The sequence below is a fragment of the Vulpes vulpes genome, chromosome 1 (assembly GCF_048418805.1).
Source record: "Vulpes vulpes isolate BD-2025 chromosome 1, VulVul3, whole genome shotgun sequence".
NCBI classification, from domain to species: Eukaryota; Metazoa; Chordata; class Mammalia; order Carnivora; family Canidae; genus Vulpes; species Vulpes vulpes.
Genome location: NC_132780.1, coordinates 142005496 through 142026071, shown reverse-complemented (window position 1 = coordinate 142026071; position 20576 = coordinate 142005496). Strand labels below are relative to the sequence as shown.

General features: G+C 36.6%; 1 protein-coding gene across 13 annotated transcripts in view; it reads left to right on the top strand.

Moving 5' to 3' along the window:
* SUPT3H (SPT3 homolog, SAGA and STAGA complex component) overlaps nt 1-19201 on the top strand; it is a 516593-nt gene extending 497392 nt beyond the window's left edge. For 6 of the 13 annotated variants that reach the window (XM_072733235.1, XM_072733202.1, XM_072733258.1 and 3 more), the window contains one exon: nt 16719-16878. In XM_072733235.1, coding sequence (XP_072589336.1) covers nt 16719-16790 — 72 coding nt within the window. In that variant the 3' untranslated portion in view covers nt 16791-16878. Of the gene's footprint in view, nt 1-16718; nt 16879-18696 lie in introns of those variants that run through there. The other 7 variants (XM_072733225.1, XM_072733266.1, XM_072733239.1 and 4 more) reach the window with 3 other exon arrangements.
* Nucleotides 19202-20576: the final 1375 nt, after the last annotated feature.

Here is a 20576-nt window from a genome sequence, read left to right as displayed (position 1 = left end):
TCTGTAATCACTATTGTATCCACGGCACTTCACACTCTGTATTATTGAATAAATAAATGATAGTAGGTTCATACAGAAATATGCCCCAGGTGGCTACCATATGTGGCTGATATTATTAACTACTGTGTCCTGATTATCATGTCCTAATTTTATTACTTATTGTCTTCAAAAAAAATTCTTAAAAACCTTAATTATAGTTTACTTACTATTCTAAATCAGTATCTTGATTATTGGTAAACAGCTATTACCATCCTTGCCCTTACTCCTTGTGTTATATTTTTGAATTTGGCAAAGGCCATTGAGACAAGTATTTTCTTTTTCTTTTTATCTTATATCATTGTTGAAGACTTGGAAAATGCAATTAAATAAACTTTGCCACACAACCAAGATTGTAAAAAAGAAATTATTTTGTACTATTTACTATAAATTTACTATTAATTTTCAGTAACAGAATATTTGGGCTTAAAATGTTTAGACACAACAAAACAATTTAGCAGTATTGTTTTAGATAACTTGGATTCTCTTTTTTCTGGCAAACAAGGTAGTTGGCTTCACCAGTGCAAAATGTTTTACTCCTGGCAGATAACAGTAATGAGAAGCCCAGAAATGCTCCCGTGGGAACTGAGAACTATTATCAGAATAACCATTTACTTTGCAGTATGGCTTATGGTTGAATTATTAAGGTCACTAATTTTTTCTTAACAACTGCTACTGATGGTTATCTTGTGAAATGATAAGTGTGTGGTTTAAGCCTAATTTTTAGGAACCAAGCATATCCTAGCCCCTGCTCTGATGGTGAACACATGTTAGCATTACTCATTGTTGTCTAGAGGAAACTAAGCTATTTTCTAGTTAAATGCATTCATTCAATAAATGAGCCCCTACTTACTGGGCATTCATTGGGTTATGCCCTAGCTATATAGAGATATATAAAATAGCAAGTTCCCTGCTTTCCAGATGCTGAGTTAATCAAGAGAAATGAGAATTAAGTGTTGTTAGACCTGAGCTCCTCCAAAATGGGAGATTTTGGTTACTAACTCCTGCAAATGTGACAATGTTTACATATATACTTACGTATGTTTGTGACTTGAAATAATTTCAGACATCTGTGTTTTGACTGTTTGCAATATAAAGTAGCTAAAGAAGAACTTATCATTGGCAACAAATTATTTTTAACCATAGGTGTATTTAAATGCACACAATATCACAGAAAGAATAATTTATATGTGGAAATGGTATACTTTTAGTCTCTTGTAAAATTGCTGAAAATAACATTCACAAAAAACATTTTTTCTGAAATACAATGTGATATGTATCAGCCACTTAATTCTTTTGCTCAACAACAACAAAAATTAAATTAACACATTTCTTATATAACTTGATTGGGATTATTTAGACAGTTAGAAATCGTAATTTTTAATAACTAAATTTTAATTTAGAGATGTTTGTGTTCAGAATGCTGAAATAACTTGGTAATAAGAAGACTATGACACACATTTAGAGACAAACATGCATAAAATGACAAGTTCCTCAAGATTTATAGGCTCCCAGTTACTTGGAATAGAATGAGAGTTAATGCTATATCTTTTTTCCCATTCTGCCAGCCAAACAAGACCTCTTATTTAAAGGGCAGGGCTCCCTCCACTGTTCTTAAATCAAGGCTCTGCTGTCTGACAAACTGCCCCCATGATTTTCACAGGATATTTATAACTTTGGGAAGTATACAAAAAAGGAAAATGCTTAATGAAGAGCTCTGCATGTTACAGTGCTATACATCATATGGTTCAATTTAGATTCTCTGAAATATCAGTTAGAATGAAATTATCAAAAGGGGAAAAGTCACATGGCATTGGTACAAACAAGATGTGCCTATTTGTATTTATGTTTGCTAATGAAATTCAGCCATGGTTACCACTTTGATTTTAAGAATCTTAGACCACCATTCAGTTTTCTTCATTGTAATTAAATCTCTTGCCCACACGCAGACATCAGGGCAGCAAGAAAAGAGGGCATATTTTATCTTTTAAAAAACTATTACTTGCTTTGATATGAAGTTCCAGAGCTTCAAAGATTTGTAGCATTAAAACAAAACAGCATGTCTCTTGGGCACAGTCACCACCTAAGGCAGATGGAGGGGTTGGAGGACGTCTTGAATCCAGAGACCCCACAGAGGGCAGGGCTGACTTTGGGCATCTGGGGGCAGTGGAATTTGAGACAACTTGATATATTCGCCAATGTTGCTGCCAGAAGAGAGGTAGAAAAAGGCCAGATAGAAGCATAGTGGGTTTTTACTGGTAAAACTTGGAAGTAGGGTGGGGCAAAAAGGAGGACTAACTTAGCAGTCTGAGAAGTACCTATTTTCCCATCCAACTCAATTGACTATTTTAATAAATCAAACACTTAGGTTAACTTAGTAAGAACAAATGAAAGTCTGTTGCTCCTGGTTTGCTCCACTCCCTGCCCCCACCCCACCCCCTGAACCTTTGCCCACCAGTAAAGCCAAGCTGGTAGCTGTAGGACCCCTGCCCTCTGTACCCTCTTCCTCCCTGTAGTGTGCAGGAGAACACTTGGGAAACCACCAGGGCAGCCCCTGGGTCTACAAATCAACTAAAATGCAGAGTGTCCCATACTTAGTCAAATGGGAGTTAGGAGGAGCTTGGGAAAGGGCGAATATATGCTCCAAATCTTTTTTTACTACTGGAGGTAACTCAAATTGGCCAACTCCAAACAGATCCAGGCAGGCCACATTATTTGCTCAGCCTTAAATCAGAAACTGAGCACAGCCTTAGTAAAACTTCTGTGGGAACACATGGTATGTCACCCCCTGAAAGTCCCAAAGATGCATACATACCTTTGCCATAGAACCTTCCAGCCACGTTCATCCTACTTATTTTGATATTTCATCCATTTATCGAAATTATTATTTGGGGCACTTAGGGAAATTAAGTGATTCTCCAAGGAAGAGCTAATCATATAGCAGAAGAGCCAGAAGTAGAACAAAGAGCTCATAATGGCCTGCCTTGTTCTAACTACTCAGCTGTACTGTTTTAGACATCATTAAGCCCCACCCCCACACACACACAATTTAGTCCCTTCACTTTCGTTTTGCTCCCAAGGGCTCTTAATCCGGAAAAACAATTTGCCCACATCTGTTTTCCCCATCAGGGTCTGAGAAGCTAAACACATAGCTTTGGGCAGAATGAGAACCATCCATAAAGAGCCCTGGACTGAGTGAGGAATCCTGAGCTGACCAGTGATGGGGGGGGGGGGGTTCTCTCTCTCTCTCTCTCTCTCTCTCTCTCTCTCTCTCTCAGCATTAGTTTCTTTCATCTGTTAAACTGGGAATTAGAAGACAGGAGTTCACAAGATACTTTCCCATCCCAAAATTGTGTTGTCCTTTGATTCTAGATATAAGCAAATGGTTTTGTTCAGCTTGGTTTAGTGGGTTTTCCACACTACGTTTTCATTATGGAATTAAACATGGTGTGGCAGTCTGAAAGACTGTGCTTCTCCACAGTGGCATCACAGCATCTAGGAAGATAGAAAAATAATGACCTTTAAGTGAGAAACGAGAGATATAGGTATCCCATCTGCTGTCTGGGTAAAAGGCATGGTCTGATAACCTTAGTATGTATTTCTCCTATATTAAATTAAATGCCAATATTAGGATTTCCATTAAGAAACATTATTTACTGTATAATCATGACAGATTCTGAAAGAGAGCCATTTATTAACAAAACTATTTTGGGAGTTTATTAATGGTATACTCATCCACTCTACCTCCATTTTTAGCCCTCACTGTCCATCCAAACCACTTGGATTGCTTTTCAAGCATTCTAAAGCCTAAACTCCACTCAGAGCAGTTGACTTAAAGGAGAGCTGGAATATCTGTTATTTTTTTAAGTTTCTCAGGTGATTTGGGCATACAGTGTTGTTGTTTTGTTTTCTTATTTCTATTTTTGTTGGTTACTATACACTATTTTTAAAATTGGTTTGGAAAATAAGGACTAGTTGGTTTGGACTTATTATTCCATAATAAGCCTTCAAACTGAAGATGATTTAGATTCAAGTCCCACCTCTGCCCTCTGAAGTATTGTACCAGTCTTTTGTAGTTTAAATTAGAATTAAAATTTTAATTTATTCTTTACCTAATGTTGAGCAAGAATTGAGTTTTTAGGACTAGAAGAATATGTACCTCTTTTAGTAATCTGGATAGAATAAATTATGCCAGATTTCAAGGATTTTGTTTTCTTTTGCTTACTGTAAGATGTGGCATAATGAAAAGTGTACAGTCCCTGAGTTTGAAATCCTAAATCTATCACTCAATAGTCATGTCACTTTAAAAAGGGGAATAATAAGACCTTTTTTCTTTTCTTTCTTTTCTTCTCTTTTCTTTTCTTTTCTTTTCTTTTTTTTTTTTTTTTTTTTTTTACTAGTTGTAGTAAGGTTAAATTAGATTTGGCCATGAAAGTGCTTCATAAACTATTAACCATGATCTTAGCATTTTTAAATCTTTGCCCCTCCCTGCTTTAAGAAATATATAAAACTCAAGTCCTTTTAAATGTTATTTGAAATAAAACTGGGATTAAAATGCAAAAAATATAAACGAAAGAGCTGCCTTGTTTTGTTCCTCCTTCTCATCCTTGAAAATGGCGTCTTAATGCATTTTCCTTGATAGTTAAACCTTTAACTTTAAATTAGAAGCTTAAAAAAAATAATAAATTAGAAGCTTAGTGAGAGCCAGGACTGTGTTACTTATCTCTCTATCATACTACCAAGCACATAGTGGCTGACATAAAGTAAGAACTCGATAAAGATTTGCTAAAATCAAACTATGCAAATTTATAGGAATTCAAGCAGTGGAACCAAAATCTTCTATCTTAGGCCTTTGAGAAGTGAGGTATAGGTGAGTGAATTTGGGACCCACTACAATGAAATTCTTTTTTTTCTTTTTTTTCTTTTATTGAGGAATAATTAACAAACATAACCATATAGATTTAAAGTGCACAACATGGTAATTTGATATACATACACATTATGGAGTGATTACTAAGGTCAAGATACAGTAATTAGCACACCTATCATCTCATGTAGTTAACTCGTGTGTGTGTGTGTGTGTGTGTGTGTGTGTGTGTGTGTGTGTGGTGACAGTGCTTACAATCTACTCTCAGCAGCTTTCAAGTGTACAATACCATCTTACAAACAGAGCCGCATTAGGTCCTCAAACCTTATTCCTCTATACTTGAAAGTTTTTACCCTTTGACCTACATCTCTCTATTTCCCTCCTCCTACAGCCCCTGACAACCACCATTCTGTTCTGTTACTATGAAATCAGCTTTTAGTGATACCATGTAGTATTTGTCTTTTTCTGCCTGGCTTATTTCACTGAGCATAATGCCTTCAGGTTCACCCATATTGTCAGACTTGGTAGGATTTCCTTCTATTTTATGACTGAGTAATATTCTGTTGTAAATATATACCATATATTCTTTATCCATTCATCATCAGAGAATATTTAGGTTATTTCCATATCTTAGCTAATTGTGAAGAATGATGCAGTGAACATAGAAGTGCAGATATCTCTTTAAGATACTGATTTCATTTCCTTTACTATATATACCCAGAAGTTGGATTGCTGAGTCATATGGTAATTCTATTTTTAATATTTTGAACAACCACTATACTGTTTTCTATGACTGTAGCAAATTACATTCCAACCAACAGTGTATCAGGATTCCCTTTTCTCCACATCCTCACCAACATCTTATATTTTTAGTTAATAGCCATCCTAACAGGTGTGAGGGGATGTCTCATTGTGGCTTTGATTTGCGTTTTTCTGATGATTAATGATGTTAGGTACCTTTACATATACCCCTTAGACATTTGTATGTTTACCTTGAAAAAAATGTCTGTTCAGGTCATTTGCGCATTTTCGATTGAATTACTTGCATTTTGCTATCAAATTATTTGAGTTCTTTTATATTTGGGGTATTAACTCCTAATCAGATATATGATTTGCAAATATTTTCACCCATTCTGTAGGTGGCCTTTATGATTTATTGTTTCCTTTGCTGTGCAGAAGCTCTTTCTTTTGATGTAGTCTACTTATTTAGTTTTTGTTGCCTTTGCTTCTGGCATCTTATTCAAGAAATCATTTCCAAGATCAGTGTCAAGAAGATTACTCTCTGTATTTACTTCTAGGAGCTTTACAATTTCAGGTCTTACATTCAAGTTTTTAATCCATTTTGAGTTGATTTTTGTTTCTGATTTTGTATATGGTGTAAAATATGGGTCTAGTTTTATTCTTTTGCATATGGCTGTCCATTTATTTAAAAGACTGTCCTTTCCCCTAGTCCATTCCTGGCTCCTTTGTCAAAAATTAATTGACCATATACATGTAGGTTTATTTCTGGGCTCTGTATTCTGTTCCATGATCTGTGTCTGTTTTTATGCCAGCACCATACTATTCTGATCACTATAGCTTTGTAACATAGTCTGAAGTCAGAAAATGTGAAACATAGTTTTTTTCTTCTGTCTCAAGATTGCTTTGGCTATTCAGGGTCTTTTGTGGTTCCCTATGAGCTTTAGGTTTATGTTTTCTATTTCTGTAAAAAAAAATACCATTGGAATTTTGATAGAATTGAATCTGTAGATTGCTTTGGGTAATATAGACATTTTAACAATATTAATTCTCCCAGTCCACAAGTACAGGATATCTTTCCATTTATTTGTGACTTCTTCAATTTTTTTTTTACCAGCAGTCTTTCATTTCCTTGGCTAATTTTTTCCCAATGACTTTATTGTGTTTGATCCTATCGTAAATAGGGTTACTTTCTTAATTTCTCTTTGAGATAATTCATGGTTTGTGTACAGAAACACCACTGATTTTTGTATATTGATTTTTGTATCCTGCATTAATGAATTAATTTATAGTTCTAAAAGTTTTTGCTGGCATCTTTAAGGCTTTCTCTTTTTTTTTTTTCTTAAATATTTTATTTATTTATTCATGAGAGACACAGAGAGAGAGAGAGGCACGGACAAAGGCAGAGGGAGAATCAGGCTCCATGCAGGGAGCCTGACATGGGACTCGATCCCAGGTCTCTAGGATCACACCCTGGGCCGAAGGCGGCGCTAAACTGCTGAGCCACCCAGGCTGCCCTGTTTAAGACTTTCTATGTAAAGATTATGTCATCCGCAAATAGATATAATTTTACTTTTTCCTCTCTGATTTGGATGCCTTTTATCTTTTTCTTGATTAATTGCTGTGTCTAGGACTTCCACTACTACCTTGTTCCTGATCTTAGAGGAAAGACTTTTAACTTTTCACCATTAAGCATGATGTTAGCTTTGGGTTTGTTCTATATGGCCTTTAATATGTTTAGGTACATTCCTAGTATACCTAATTTGTTGAGAGTTTTTATCATTTAAGGATGTTGACTTTGGTCAATGCTTTTTCTGCATCTATTGAAATGATCATATGGTTTTTACCTTTCATTCTTTTAATGTAGTGTATCATGTTTATTGATTTGTGTGTGTTTAATCATCTTTGAACCCCAGAGATAAACTTCACTTAATCCTTCTAGTGTGCTACTGAATTTAATTTGCTAGTAGTTTGTTGAGGGCTTTTGCATCTATGTTCAACAGGGACATGGCTTGTGTGATATTGTTTTTTATAATAAGAAATATATGTTTGATCTTCATCCCTGTTTCTGGAACAGAGCTCCAAAAGCCTTGGAATTTCTCATGTACTGTAAAGGTGTCTCTTGTTATATCAATGAGGTGACTTCTAGAGTGCACCTAAGGATGGAGGGTGGTTGCCAGTGGAGCCAGTCATGTGATTAGAGGGTTTGGAACTTTCCATCCTAGCCCCCAACCTTCAGGGAGAGAAAAGTGGCTGGTGATAGAGTTCAGTCACCAGTAGTCATAAATTTAATCAATCTTCTTTATATAAGAAAGTCCACAAAAATACAAAAACAAAAATAGGAAATTCAGAGAACTTCCATGTTGGTGAACACATGGAGATTCAGGGTGAATGACACACATTTAGAGAGGGCATGGCAGCTCCATGCCCTAACCTTGTACCTCACCCTATGCATCTCTTTCATCTGATTGTTCCTGAATTGTATACTTTTGTAATAAACCAGCAGTCTTATAAGTACAATGTTCCTCTGAGTTCTGTGAGCCATTCTAACAAATTAAACCCAAGGAGGGGATCATTGAAACCTCCAGTCTACAGCTGGTCAGTCAGAAGCACAGGTGGTAAACTGGACTTGCAGTTGGCATCTACAGTGTGAGGGGGCTGGGAGGCAGCAGTTTTATAGGACTGAGTCCTTAACCTGTGGGATCTGATGCTCTCTCCTGGTAGATATTGTCAGAATTAAGTTGAATTGTAGGACACTGAACTGGTATCCATGATGTGCTTGTTGGTGTGGGGAAAAACCCATGTCAGAATTTTGACCAAAGTCTTAGACTGTAATTTTCTTTTCTTGTAGTGTCCTTTCTTGGCTTTGATATCAAAATGCTTGCCTTGGAAAGTGAGTTTTAAAGTGCTTCCTGCTCTTCTATTTTTGGGAGTTTGAGAAGGATTGGTATTAATTCTTCTTTAAGCTTTGGTAGAATTCATCAGTGAAGCTTTCTGGTCCTGGGATTTTATTTGTTGAAAGATTTTTGTGTTACTGATTCAATCTCTGCTCATTATTGGTCTGTTCAGATTTTCCATTCATCATTCAGTCTTGGTAAGTAGCAGGTTCTAGGAATTTATCCTTGTGTTCTAAGTTATTTAATTCGCTTGCATATTCTTGTTCATATGGTCTCTGATGATCCAATTTTTGTGATCTATGTTGTAATGTCTCTTCTTTTATCTCTATTTTTTTTTATTTGAGTCATCTCTCTCTCTCTTTTTTTTTTTTTTTTTAGTCTAGCTAAGGTTTGTCAATTTTCTTCATCTTTTTAGAAACCACCTCTCAGTTGTTGGTCTTATCTACTGTCTTCCTATTCATTTATTTCTACTGTCATTTTTATTATTTCCTTCCTTCTGCTAACTTTGGTCTTAATTTGTTCTTCTCATTCCCAGAGGTAAAGATTAGGTTGTTTATTTTAAATCTTTCTTTTTTTCTTAATGCAGACATTTATTGCTATGAACTTCTCTATCAGGACTGCTTTTGTTGCATCTCATACGTTTTGGCATGTTAGGTTTCCTGTTTGGCTTGTCTCAAGATTTTTTTTTAATTTCCCTTTTGATTTCCTCTTTGACCCATTGATTGTTTGTAAGTGCGTTTTATTTCTACATATTTGTAAATTTTCCAGATTTCCTTTTGTTACTGATTTCTGGTTTCATACCATTGTGCTGATAAGATTTCAATCTTCTTAACTTTTTAAGCCTGGCTTTATAATGTAACATATGATCTGTCCTGGAGAATGTTCTGTGTGTACTTGAGAATACTTTGTATTCTGCTGTTGGATGGACTGTTCTATATATGTCTGTTTGGTCCATTTGATCTAAAGTGTATGTCAATCAATCAATAAATAAATAAATAAATAAATGAAGTGTATGTCAAGTCCACTATTTCCTTATTGATATTAAGTCTGATAATCTATCCATTTTTGAAAGTGAGGTATTGAGGTCCATCCCCTACTATTTTTGCATCAATGTGTTTTTGCTTACAGATCTGTTAATAATCCTTTAATATATTTAGGTGCTCTGATATTAAATGCATATGTATTTATGATTATTATACCCTCTTGATAAATTGACCCCTTCATCATTATATAATGACCATTTTTATCCCTTGTTACAACTTTTGACCTAAAGTTCTTTTTTTTTTTTCTGATATAAGAATAGCTACCCCTGTTTTCTTTTCCTTTCTATTTGCATTTCTTTCACTTTCAGCTCATGAGTGTCTTTAAAGCTTAAAAGTTTTTTGTAAGTACCATATAGTTGGGTCTTTCCTTTTTTAATCTTGTCAAGTGCACTATATCTTTTGATAGGAAAATTTAAACCATTTACATTTAAAGTAATTATTGATAGGTAAGGACTTACTATTGCCATTTAAATGTTTTCTGATTGTTTTATAGTTTCTTTGTTCCTTCCTTCCTCTCTTACTGTCTTTCTTTGAAAATTGATTTTTTTTTTTGTAATGGTATGCTTTGATTCTTTTTCTTCATCATTTGCATATTTTATAGATTTTTCTTTGTGATTACCATGAGGCTTTCAAAGTACATCTTGTAACAGTCTGTTTTAAGTTTAAAACAACTTCCATTGCATGAAAAAATTCTACACATTTACTTGTCCCCCAACTGTATGTTGATGTCACAGTTTACATTTTTTCATATTGTATATCCATTAAAAAAATATTGTAGCTATAGTTATTTTTAACTTTTTTGTCTTTTAACTTATATACTAGAGTCTGCTGATTTGTATACCACCATTGCAGTATTAGATTATTTTGAATTTGTCTATATCTCTACCTATATCAGTGAATTAATACTTTGATGCTTTCATGTTACTAATTAGCATCCTTTTGTTTCATCTTAAAGAACTCCATTTAGCATTTCCTGAAAAGCAGGTCTAGTGCTGATAAATTCCCTTAACTATTTGTCTGGAAAAGTCTTTATCACTACCCAGGAACTACTTTCCAGAGTAAAGTGTTCTTGAACAGCATTTTAATTTCTTTGACCACTTTGAGTATATTATCCCACTGTCTCCTGATCTGAAGGATTTCTTCTGAGAGATCTGCTGATAGCCTTTTCAGGGTCTCCTTATATCTGATGATTCTTTATAAACTTTTGCTGCTCTCAAAATTCCCTTTATTTTTTTATATTCAAGAGTTTGATTATATTTTCTCAGTGAAGATCTCTTTAAATCAAATCTTTCTGGGGATCTTTGAGTTTCATGTATCTGGATGGCCATTTCTCTCCAGATTTTGAAAGTTATCAGTCATTATTTCTTTATGTTTTCTGACCCTTTCTCTCTCTCTCTCCTCTTTCTAGGACTCCCATAACATGAATATTGTTTCATTTAATGGTGTCCCATAATTCACACAGGCTTTCTTTACTTTTTTCATTTTTATTTCTTTCTCCTGCTCCCACTGGATAGTATCAAGAGATCTGTCTTCAGGCTCACAGATCTTTCTCCTGCTTGACTGAGACTCTTATTGAAGCTCTCTGTTGCATTTTTCATTTCATTGATTGCATACTTCAGCTCCAAAATGTTTTTATGACTTTTCTTCGTTGAACTTCTCATTATTGTTGCATTATTTTTTATAATAAATTTATTTTTTATTGGTGTTCAATTTACCAACATACAGAATAACACCCAGTGTTAACACTCATCCTGTCAAGTGCCCCCCTCAGTACCCGTCACCCATTCACCCCCACCCCCCACCCTCCTTCCCCTTCCACCACCCCTAGTTCGTTTCCCAGAGTTAGGAGTCTTTATGTTCTGTCTCCCTTTCTGATATTTCCCACACATTTCTTCTCCCTTCCCTTATATTCCCTTTCACTATTATTTATATTCCCCAAATGAATGAGAATATATAATGTTTGTCCTTCTCCGATTGACTTACTTCACTCAGCACAATTTTTTTAAGTTAATTTTGTTGTTTGTCTGTGTTCTCTTGAATCTCACTGTACTTCCTTAAAATAATTGTTTTGAAATCTTTTTCAGGTAACTCACAGATTTCCATTTCTTTGGAGATAACTTGAAAATTATCAAGCACCTTTGGCAGCATCATGTTTCCTTGTTTTACATTTCTTGTGGCTTTGCATTGATATTTGCTCATTTGAGAGAAGAATCACCTCTTTCAACCTTTCAGACTGACTTTGATGAGGAAAGATTTTAACAGAAAGTGACTGTGAGGGTTCTGACTGAGTAGGGTGCTGTGACTCTTATTCTAGACAGAACACACCTACATCAGGTGAGGTCAACATTGCCAAAGACTGTGGGGTTCTTTTTGACCGTGACTGCAGAGGTTTTGTAAGTAGCAGGGTCTGTTGGGGTTCTAGGTAAAAGACTACTGGAGTCTTTCTGTTCTCCTTTCTTCCTATGGGAGGGAGTTTTATCTGAGGGGAATGCCTCTTAGTACCAGGCCTGGTGAACTGGCACCCAGTACAGCAGTGAAGCCAGGGTCCTGGGGCACAGGTCCACTTGTCATTACAGCAGTCCAAATGTCTGATATGCATGCATGTGTAGGTCTCCCAAGGAACCAGGGTCTGATTCTCTGAGGATCACCATAGTGATTTGGACCCCAGGATGGGGGCATGCAGCAGTGGCTTAGGCCCAGGACAAGGGGTACAACAACAGCATACCCTGCAGATGATGGGCCAAAGCCCTGACAGAGCAGCAGCAGCTTGGCCTCCATGATGCCAGGCCAAAGCTGTGACTCCAGACACAAGGGGTATGACACAGCTGTAGCATGACATCCTGCTAATGGCAAGTGAGTGCCATAACTTTGGACCCAGAGTGTGGGACAGAGAGTAGCAACAGCAGCATCACAAGGTAGTGATGACAGGTCAGATTCACAGCCTAGGACCCCAGGGATCAGCCACAGAATAGCAGCAACTCAGCCCCAGTGAAGATTGATCAAAGCTATGACTTAGAACCCTGAAGGCAGGGCACAAAGCACCAGCTCTTCCATTTTCAGATGGCAAGGTGCTATGATGGCTCAATATCAGAGAGTGGGGCACAGCATCAGCTGAGACCCCGGGGGACAGGTCTCACCACAGCAGTGGCTCCAGCTCCTGCTGAGGAGACATAGCAGTGGGACTTGAGGCAGCTCCTTTAGCTGGGTTAAGCGTTGGTACAGACTGTGGGAGTGCTCAGTAGCAAAGCCTACAACTGTCCATGGCAGTGATGAGGATTACTAGAGTTCTCCAGCTCTCCTTTTCCCATCAGGTATAATCCCTCCGAAGGGGTTCCTCTTTGCACTGAGCTTCTCTGAACTGGGAGATGGAGTGATGTCAGTAAAATGCTTCTTATACTTTTCTGTACAGCTATGCTCAGTATTTGAGCCCTGCAAGGTTTTTGCTGCTTCTTTGTTGTAGTCTAGAGTTTTCCCAGAGCTGCTTTGTATGTTTATAGTTGTTTATTCATTGTTTTTATAGAAAGACAAGCTTTGGGACCTCCTAGCCAGCCATCTTACTGATGTCAGGGTGACTGATGTCACCCTACAGTGAAATTTTTTTTATTTCGTTTGAAGTTTGAGAAAGTGGAAAAAAATCAGGAAAGCTAAGTAGTGGAGAGTAAGGTAGAAATCCAAACTGGTGGAAGGGGTAGTTTTATCTATACTTCAAGCCTTATGAATTAAGTTAATGGTACAAAGAACAGATATACAGTTATATTCGACTAGGAGCTACATGTTATGTTTTGTAGCATATTTATCTTTGATTTAAACAAATACCAGCCTTTTGCCTTTTAATATTAATTTATATTTATATTCCTTAAAGTGTATAATCTCTGGGATGCCTGAGTAGCTCAGCAGTTGAGCATCTGCCTTCAGCTCAGGGTATGATTCCGAGGTCCAGGGATCAAGTACCACATCAGGCTCCCTTCGAGGAGCCTGCTTCTCCCTCTGCCTGTGTCTCTGCCTCTCTTTCTGTGTTTCTCATGAATAAATAAAAATCTTGAAAAACATTTTTAAAAAATAAATAAATAATAAAATGTACAAATTCTGATGGCCCATAAAAAAAGAAGAAATAAACCAGTTTAGGTTTTTAATTTTTTCTCTAACTTGTCTATATGCAGATAAGAAAAAAAATCATATTTCAAAGGTGAAAACTTATGAATTAATTTCTACTCATCAGTTCCTAGTGCTGTAGACAGAATATATGTCAGTTCATCCAGTTAAATTGAGATTCTGGTAGTAGGCCATAATATGGAGCTGAATGAATATATGAATGTCAAAAATTGGGAGCTGGCTTGCTCCCCAATTTAAGAAAAACAAAAAGCCTATGAACTACAATTGGTCTTTTTTAAAAAAAACTATCTTTCCTGGTAACTAGAGGTGCTAGCATGTGTAAGGGTTTCAGCAGATTCATATAGGAGCAACTAGTAGTTGAGAACAGAGCCTTATTAAATAAAGTTTAATTTGGTATATAGCATGTAGAAGCTGGCTTGTCAGGTTGAAGTCTGCTGTGTTATTGATTAATTTATACTTTTTCATAGGAGGGAGGTGGTCCCAGCTGTTTCCGATCAAGGCCTTCGTTTTACTAAGTAGGAGTATCTATAAAGATCTAGAAGCAGGGAATCATTCATAGGATCTAAGAGTAGAGAGTAAGTAGGAAACAAAGGGTTTCAGGAGAATGTGGCCTCTAGAAGGCCCTCACACCAAACAGTGTTTAAATTTAGTTTTAGCATTCACAACACAAACAGAAATTCACAGTTGACACAAAGATGAGTTGTCCTCATCCATCTTCCTTTAAAGTTGCTTACTCTGCAAAGAATGCCAAATTTGGGATGTTCCCATAATCACCCTCCACAGACAATATACATCCTTTGTACATCAAAAGGAAAAAGCTATGACTCAGGACGGAGGACCCTAGGGGATTGGTTTGGCGAAATGGCTCATCACTAATCATACATGTTTGTTTGTCCCTTCTCTATTTTAGAACTGGAATATGAAGAACTTCTTCCAGAAATCTGGGGCAGCTCTAAACTCTTGGCTTTCTCCTCAAACTTGGCTACTCAAAGTCTCTGTTACTAAATATCTCTAGTTTTTTAGTCATTCTCAAACAATAGTGATAGATTGTGATAGTGAATTGATCTTTGAAAAGTAACCTTTTCAATACTAGGAAGAACTATTTCATATTTCTCACCCTGGACAAATGAAACTTGGTAATTTCTCAGGTGTGCTCAGCCAAGTCTCAGTCTTCTCCTGAGCCAAAATTTCTTTTTCAAACAAGACTCACTTCAACCGTTTACCTTTACGAGGAATCCAGCTTTACTCCCAGGTCCATTTATCTCCATGTAAACCATCCCCATGCTTTAAATATTATGTTATGTTAAAGGTTGTCACTGTGGTTGTAAAATTTCAAACATCAAGGTCAAGAACCTGAAAAGTATTACTTTGGCATAAGCCTCTTTAAGGCAACTGTGGTAGTAGGGGCTGTTTCAAGGCCTGAGGCTCCCCTGCCTGTGGTTGTGGGAAGACACTCTATCCATTCCTGCAAGTTATTTGTGGCTCTCTGAGGAACTCATTTAACAGTTTTCCAGTACACGCTCTTAGGAGGTAAAGCTGGATTTTTCTGGTCCTTGTTAGAATGTTTGCCTCAATCCAAGTGTCCAGTGGCACAAAAAAGTCTGATGGTAAGGAGTGAGCTCCTAGAGAGGGCTCTGAGAAATGAAAGGTGGAATGTGCCACTGTTCTCTCATCCTTGACATGCTGATTTGGAGTGAGCTGCCGAGCTATATAACCAATCTATGAAATTTCAGCCCGCATCCCAAAGTCTGACAATCATAGTAAATCCTGAGTAAGCTCAGAATATTTGGAGGAAAGGTTCTGAAATTAATTGAATTTTATGATTAATAAAAGTTGTGCCGAAAACCATTTTGTTTCACCTCATATTGGTAGAAGTCTTTCTTTTGGTTCCACTTTTCTCTTCTTGGGTGTAATTATACATGTAATCTAACCATTTTTAGATTTAAACTCTTCAGCCCCTCCATAGCATTATATTGCTCATAAAGACTTATTCTGTATTTTCCATAACATGGCTGTTGAAAATAAATGTATTAGACCAGAAATATATAAATTCTAGCATCAAATTTATTAGCCTAAGGGGGAAAAAATCCTTGATATGAGCTTTTGTCATTTTTCTGTTTTTCTGAAAACAAATTATAGGAAAAAAATCTATCTAATTGAGGGTTATGAATCCTCTCAGTATGACTAGTCCTAGTTCAAATAATGCAAAATGTGGTGAAAAGGGTAATTTTCTTCCTAAGTCCTGTATTTTAGTTCTACTTCACTCTAGGTTTCATTATGATACTCAAAACAAGTCACAAGAGCCTCTGTGTAGTCCAGCTCTTCAGTTCTGAGCTCTAGAATATATCTTGCAGAAAGAAAAAATCATGCAGTTTTACTTGATTTACTGTAATGTATTATATGATTGCCATTAGTATCTGTTTTCCCACTTTCTTTTATGGAATATTTTATTCCACTATGAATATTCAGACTTACATCTATATGCACATGCGTATGTATTGAAAATTATGTAAGATTCGAGTTTTCCGTAATGTCAGTAGTGTGTAGAACTCCTTAGAGATCACCATATTTTCACGGGAAGGAAAGGCGTCTGTTAATGTCTGTTTCCAAGCTTTTCACGGAGACTATAAATTAGGCCTGGGAAGGCTCTAACGAGTCAGTAATTTATAGACTATTAAGATAGTTAATTAGAAGTGATTCTTGAGCATATCCAATAGAGAACACATGTTTATAAAGGACAAACAGATTCCACACAACATGTCTTTGACCTAAGCAAACCCAATCAATTAACAAAATGGGATATCTTATTTTGCATATCTCCCACTCCCCCAAAATAGAATCACTAACCACTTGTTAACCACACTGACTTTCTAATAGAGTGGTGGCTATATCCCAGCCACCAGAAATGTCCCGACCGAGCACCCTAGTAGACTGTAGGCAGCCAAGTCTACAAAACAGGAAGAAAGCTCTGCTTGCTTTTTTGCCTCCTTTCCTGGTTTGACTTGATGTGATAATTCATTGCAGATTTCTTTTTCTTTGACAGAGTGCCTACCGCAGGAATGGGATGGCTTTTCTGGCCTGCTGATGGGACTGTGACTGTAACAACAGGAAAGGCAATGTTATATTAAGGTGATTTCTGTTCCCCTCTTTGGACAAAATAAAATACAAGTTTACCTTCTCTGTATCCTCAGGAGTGGGTTGGTTTGTTGTGACTATCAACTGGCTGACTCCAGCTCCTTTCCAGCCCCCTGAATGCTTGCTCTTGTTTACTGACTGGGCCGTTTTAGCTAATTAATGGCAGGATGTTTGGGGTAGTGTGTAGGTGGACAAGAATGCAGATCACACAATTTTGAAATTTTAATTTGGAATGAATTTACTGCCCTCAGCTCACATATCTTAAGAGCAGTGTCTTTCCCTCCCTACCTCCCCGCCCCTCCCCCCAGTGTTTAGTCTATGTTTTATTTGATGCATTTTGTAATTCAGGTTTGGGACAAAGGAAATAAAATGAAAAGGACAGTCAGTTTTCCCCTTGCAGTATCCCACCAACTTCAACATCTGCTGATTATATATATATCCTATGTGAATCTTAGAGACAAATATTCCTTTTATAAACTCACACTAATCAAGTACCTAATTGATGTGATAAACTGTCTATTCCCATCCTCTCATCCCTTCCCCCCACTTAGAGTGCATGTGTTACTTCTTCATCCCGTCTTTCTGAACTTCCTACAAATCTGCCTTCCTGCGTGTTTTTGCTCACGTAGGCCCTCTTCCCCTGTCCTCATGGTCCCCGTCCCTCCAGTCTCCAGGCCCATATCACACACACACACACACACACACACACACACACGGCCATTTAGAGGCAAAATCATCACAGTCACTTGATGAAGAAGAGCTCAGTGAGTGATTTGCTTTCCCCCTTCCCAGCACTCCCACAGCTACATTAGAGGCGTGGACTGGCTAATTTCTTGCTGGTAGCAGCTGAGCTACTCTTCTGGCGCCTCTACTTTCTTCTCTCTTAAATGAGGAATTCTAACTTTTGAGAACAAATTAAAATATAGCAGATATAATTGTACAGTTCCTGATTCAACTTGAATTACAAAAAAAGGAAGTCATTTCTTTAATTCTGTAGGACTTCTGTGTAGTCTTACTTTTATTCTGGTTTTTACACACGCCAAAACAGCCTTCTGTAAAGAATCAATAAAAACAGAAAGAAGTAGCATGAAAGCTTTTCCTCCTGCAACCACATCATCGTGAGGCTCAGTTAATATGGTCGTGCCACATCATTCACATTTGTTAACTATCATTTACCTGTTCCGTGTTGGTCCTTCTGGAAAACATCTTCATGTCAAGAACAAAAAACGCAGATATATAATATCAAAAAAATTGCCAAGGGGTTTTGATGTTCCGTCTGTGCTTGTTGAAATGTATGATCAAACTTTTCTTTTTACCATCATTCTTATTTTTCTTGGCATCCCTAATCATGGAAGATTATAAGCTTGCAGTAAACATCCTAACTTTTAAAACGACAGCATTTATTGTATTTGGTTTCGATCTGCCAGGCTTATAGATGTATGAAATTTTCAGGGACTAATTTTTCACATCAAAATTCCTTCTCTCCCACATTAGACATTTTAAAGTGCGCACAAGGCAAAAAATGCAGGGTTCAGGTCTTTCCCTTCATTTTATTTTACCTGATCTCCTTATAGCCCCAGAGAAGGAAGACTCAACGTACATTTCTCTCAGAAATATGACAGGTCTGTGTTTTTGTTGGTCTGGCGTATGTTTGTCTATCTTGAACAGTCTGACAGGTAATTATTTATAAAATCTGGTTTTGCCCAGTAAGTCCATATAATAACCTTTCACTTTTCATCATAAGCCAGTGAGCTGAATTTAGAATAGAACAAGGTCATTTATGTCTATCCCAACCCAGCCTAGATGTCCCCATAATTGCTCAATATTAATATTTTTAATTCTTTTTTTTTTTCTTTTCTACACTTAGACTCTTTCTCTGACTCTGAACAACACTGAATTTGAAGTGAAATAAAATTTTCTTAAGCAGCGGGTATAGAAAAGATTTTATAGAAGGACGATCTCAAAAGATGTGATTTCAATGAACTTTTCTCTCAAGATTAAAATGTCAGGTAAAATCATAAAATGTTAGAACAGAAGATGGTCTTAAAGATGATTGCAGCCATTCTTTTTCACAATGAAAGTATGTAGCCTGGAGAGGGAAGTTAACTTTCCCAGGGCCACTCAGTAATGGCAGTGAGAGACCAGAGACCAGATCCATGGCCCCTGTTTCTCAGGCTACTGTTTCACTCCACCAAACTGGATTTGCATGAGATACTACCAAGACACATTGGGATTTTATGGCATGTTTATCCTAGACAATGACCTACATTTATTTTTTTTAAATGATACTAATTTGGACACATGCTAAAGCATAAGTGTGACATTAAAATCTTCTTCAAAGGGACCATGGTATAATTAAATAATCTGTATTCTATGTCAGTTTTACATTAATTTTTGAAAAAAGAGGTCTGCAAGCAGGGGAGGGGGAATTAACATACTCAGACCACTGACTTTGTGTCAGGGACCTTACCTCTGGGATTTCATTTATCTTCACAATGGCTTCATGAGGTAGAGGCTATCAAAAACAAAAACAACCACATCAGGCTCATTTCTAAATCAAATGTGAATATACAAAATAATTCGTATTTTTGAAGCCTTATATTTAGGGGATCAAATCTGAAAAAATAAATAAATAAAACCAACAAATAAGTAAAAATAGCCTCTCTTATGGGAAATTGACACTGCCTCATAGATTTGAGAGTAAAGGAAATAGAAATATTTCTCCCTTCGCCTAAATTTGGAATGTGACTTTTCGAACATGCTGTTTTGGGGCTATGTCATTAACCTTCCTGCCTTCACATATTGCAATAGTTAAGATTCAAAAATAATGTTCCAATTTTAGAACCAAGAGTTTTTATTCAAAAACCATCAGAAGCACAAATATTTTCTAAATGGTGTATATAATTCCTGTACCTGGGGAAAATTCTTCATTTATTACTGTTTGTTCTTTGTTTCTATAAAATAATAAACAATCCACATTTAATGCTTTTACCACGTAGAAGACAAATAAACATAAGTGGCAATTCCTGGTCTGAAAGAAAACAAGTTTACTTGTTTAGAAATTGTAAGGTTTAGTTCTATGAAAAAAAATTATATAGTTCCCAAATCAGGTATTTCTTTCCAGTTCATATAACCCCTTGTGTAAAACTGAATCACTACAGAGAAAGTATTCCCTCATCTACCCTCCTGGAATTTAGATAGAACCTTCCCAGGTTACATTTAAAATTCTACCTTCAACCATGTATACATCTCATAAAATATTTTACGGTTTCCTGTATGCTCTGGCTGTAACATTTCATAGTACATAAACACTTCTGCAAATAATAGGAGGGCATCAAGTTGAATATGTCACAGCAGTGGCTCCCACATAAAGCTGATTCTCCAGCAATGTATTTTTCTTATTCTTATCTTCTTATTTGAAATCCAAGATGAAATTTTCTGTGCTCTTAAAGCAAAGGGAGGGGAGGATGGAAGTAGGTAGGGGACTCTAGCAGTTTTTGTGGAGTTGTGTTCATTAAAGCAGAGGCTTTCTGCAGAGGGCATCAAGCCAAACTTAACCAACAAAACCATGCCTGCAGGAATTGGATATGAATGTGATAGTCAAATAAGGGCCAGATGCCTTTAAAAATTCAAGTATTAAAAAAGTCATATCTCTTAAAGTAAGTCTCTAATGATGGGAGCGATACTGCAGCACTTTAAAAAAGCAAACACAAGGAAAGAGACATGCATTTGTTTTCTGGAACAAAA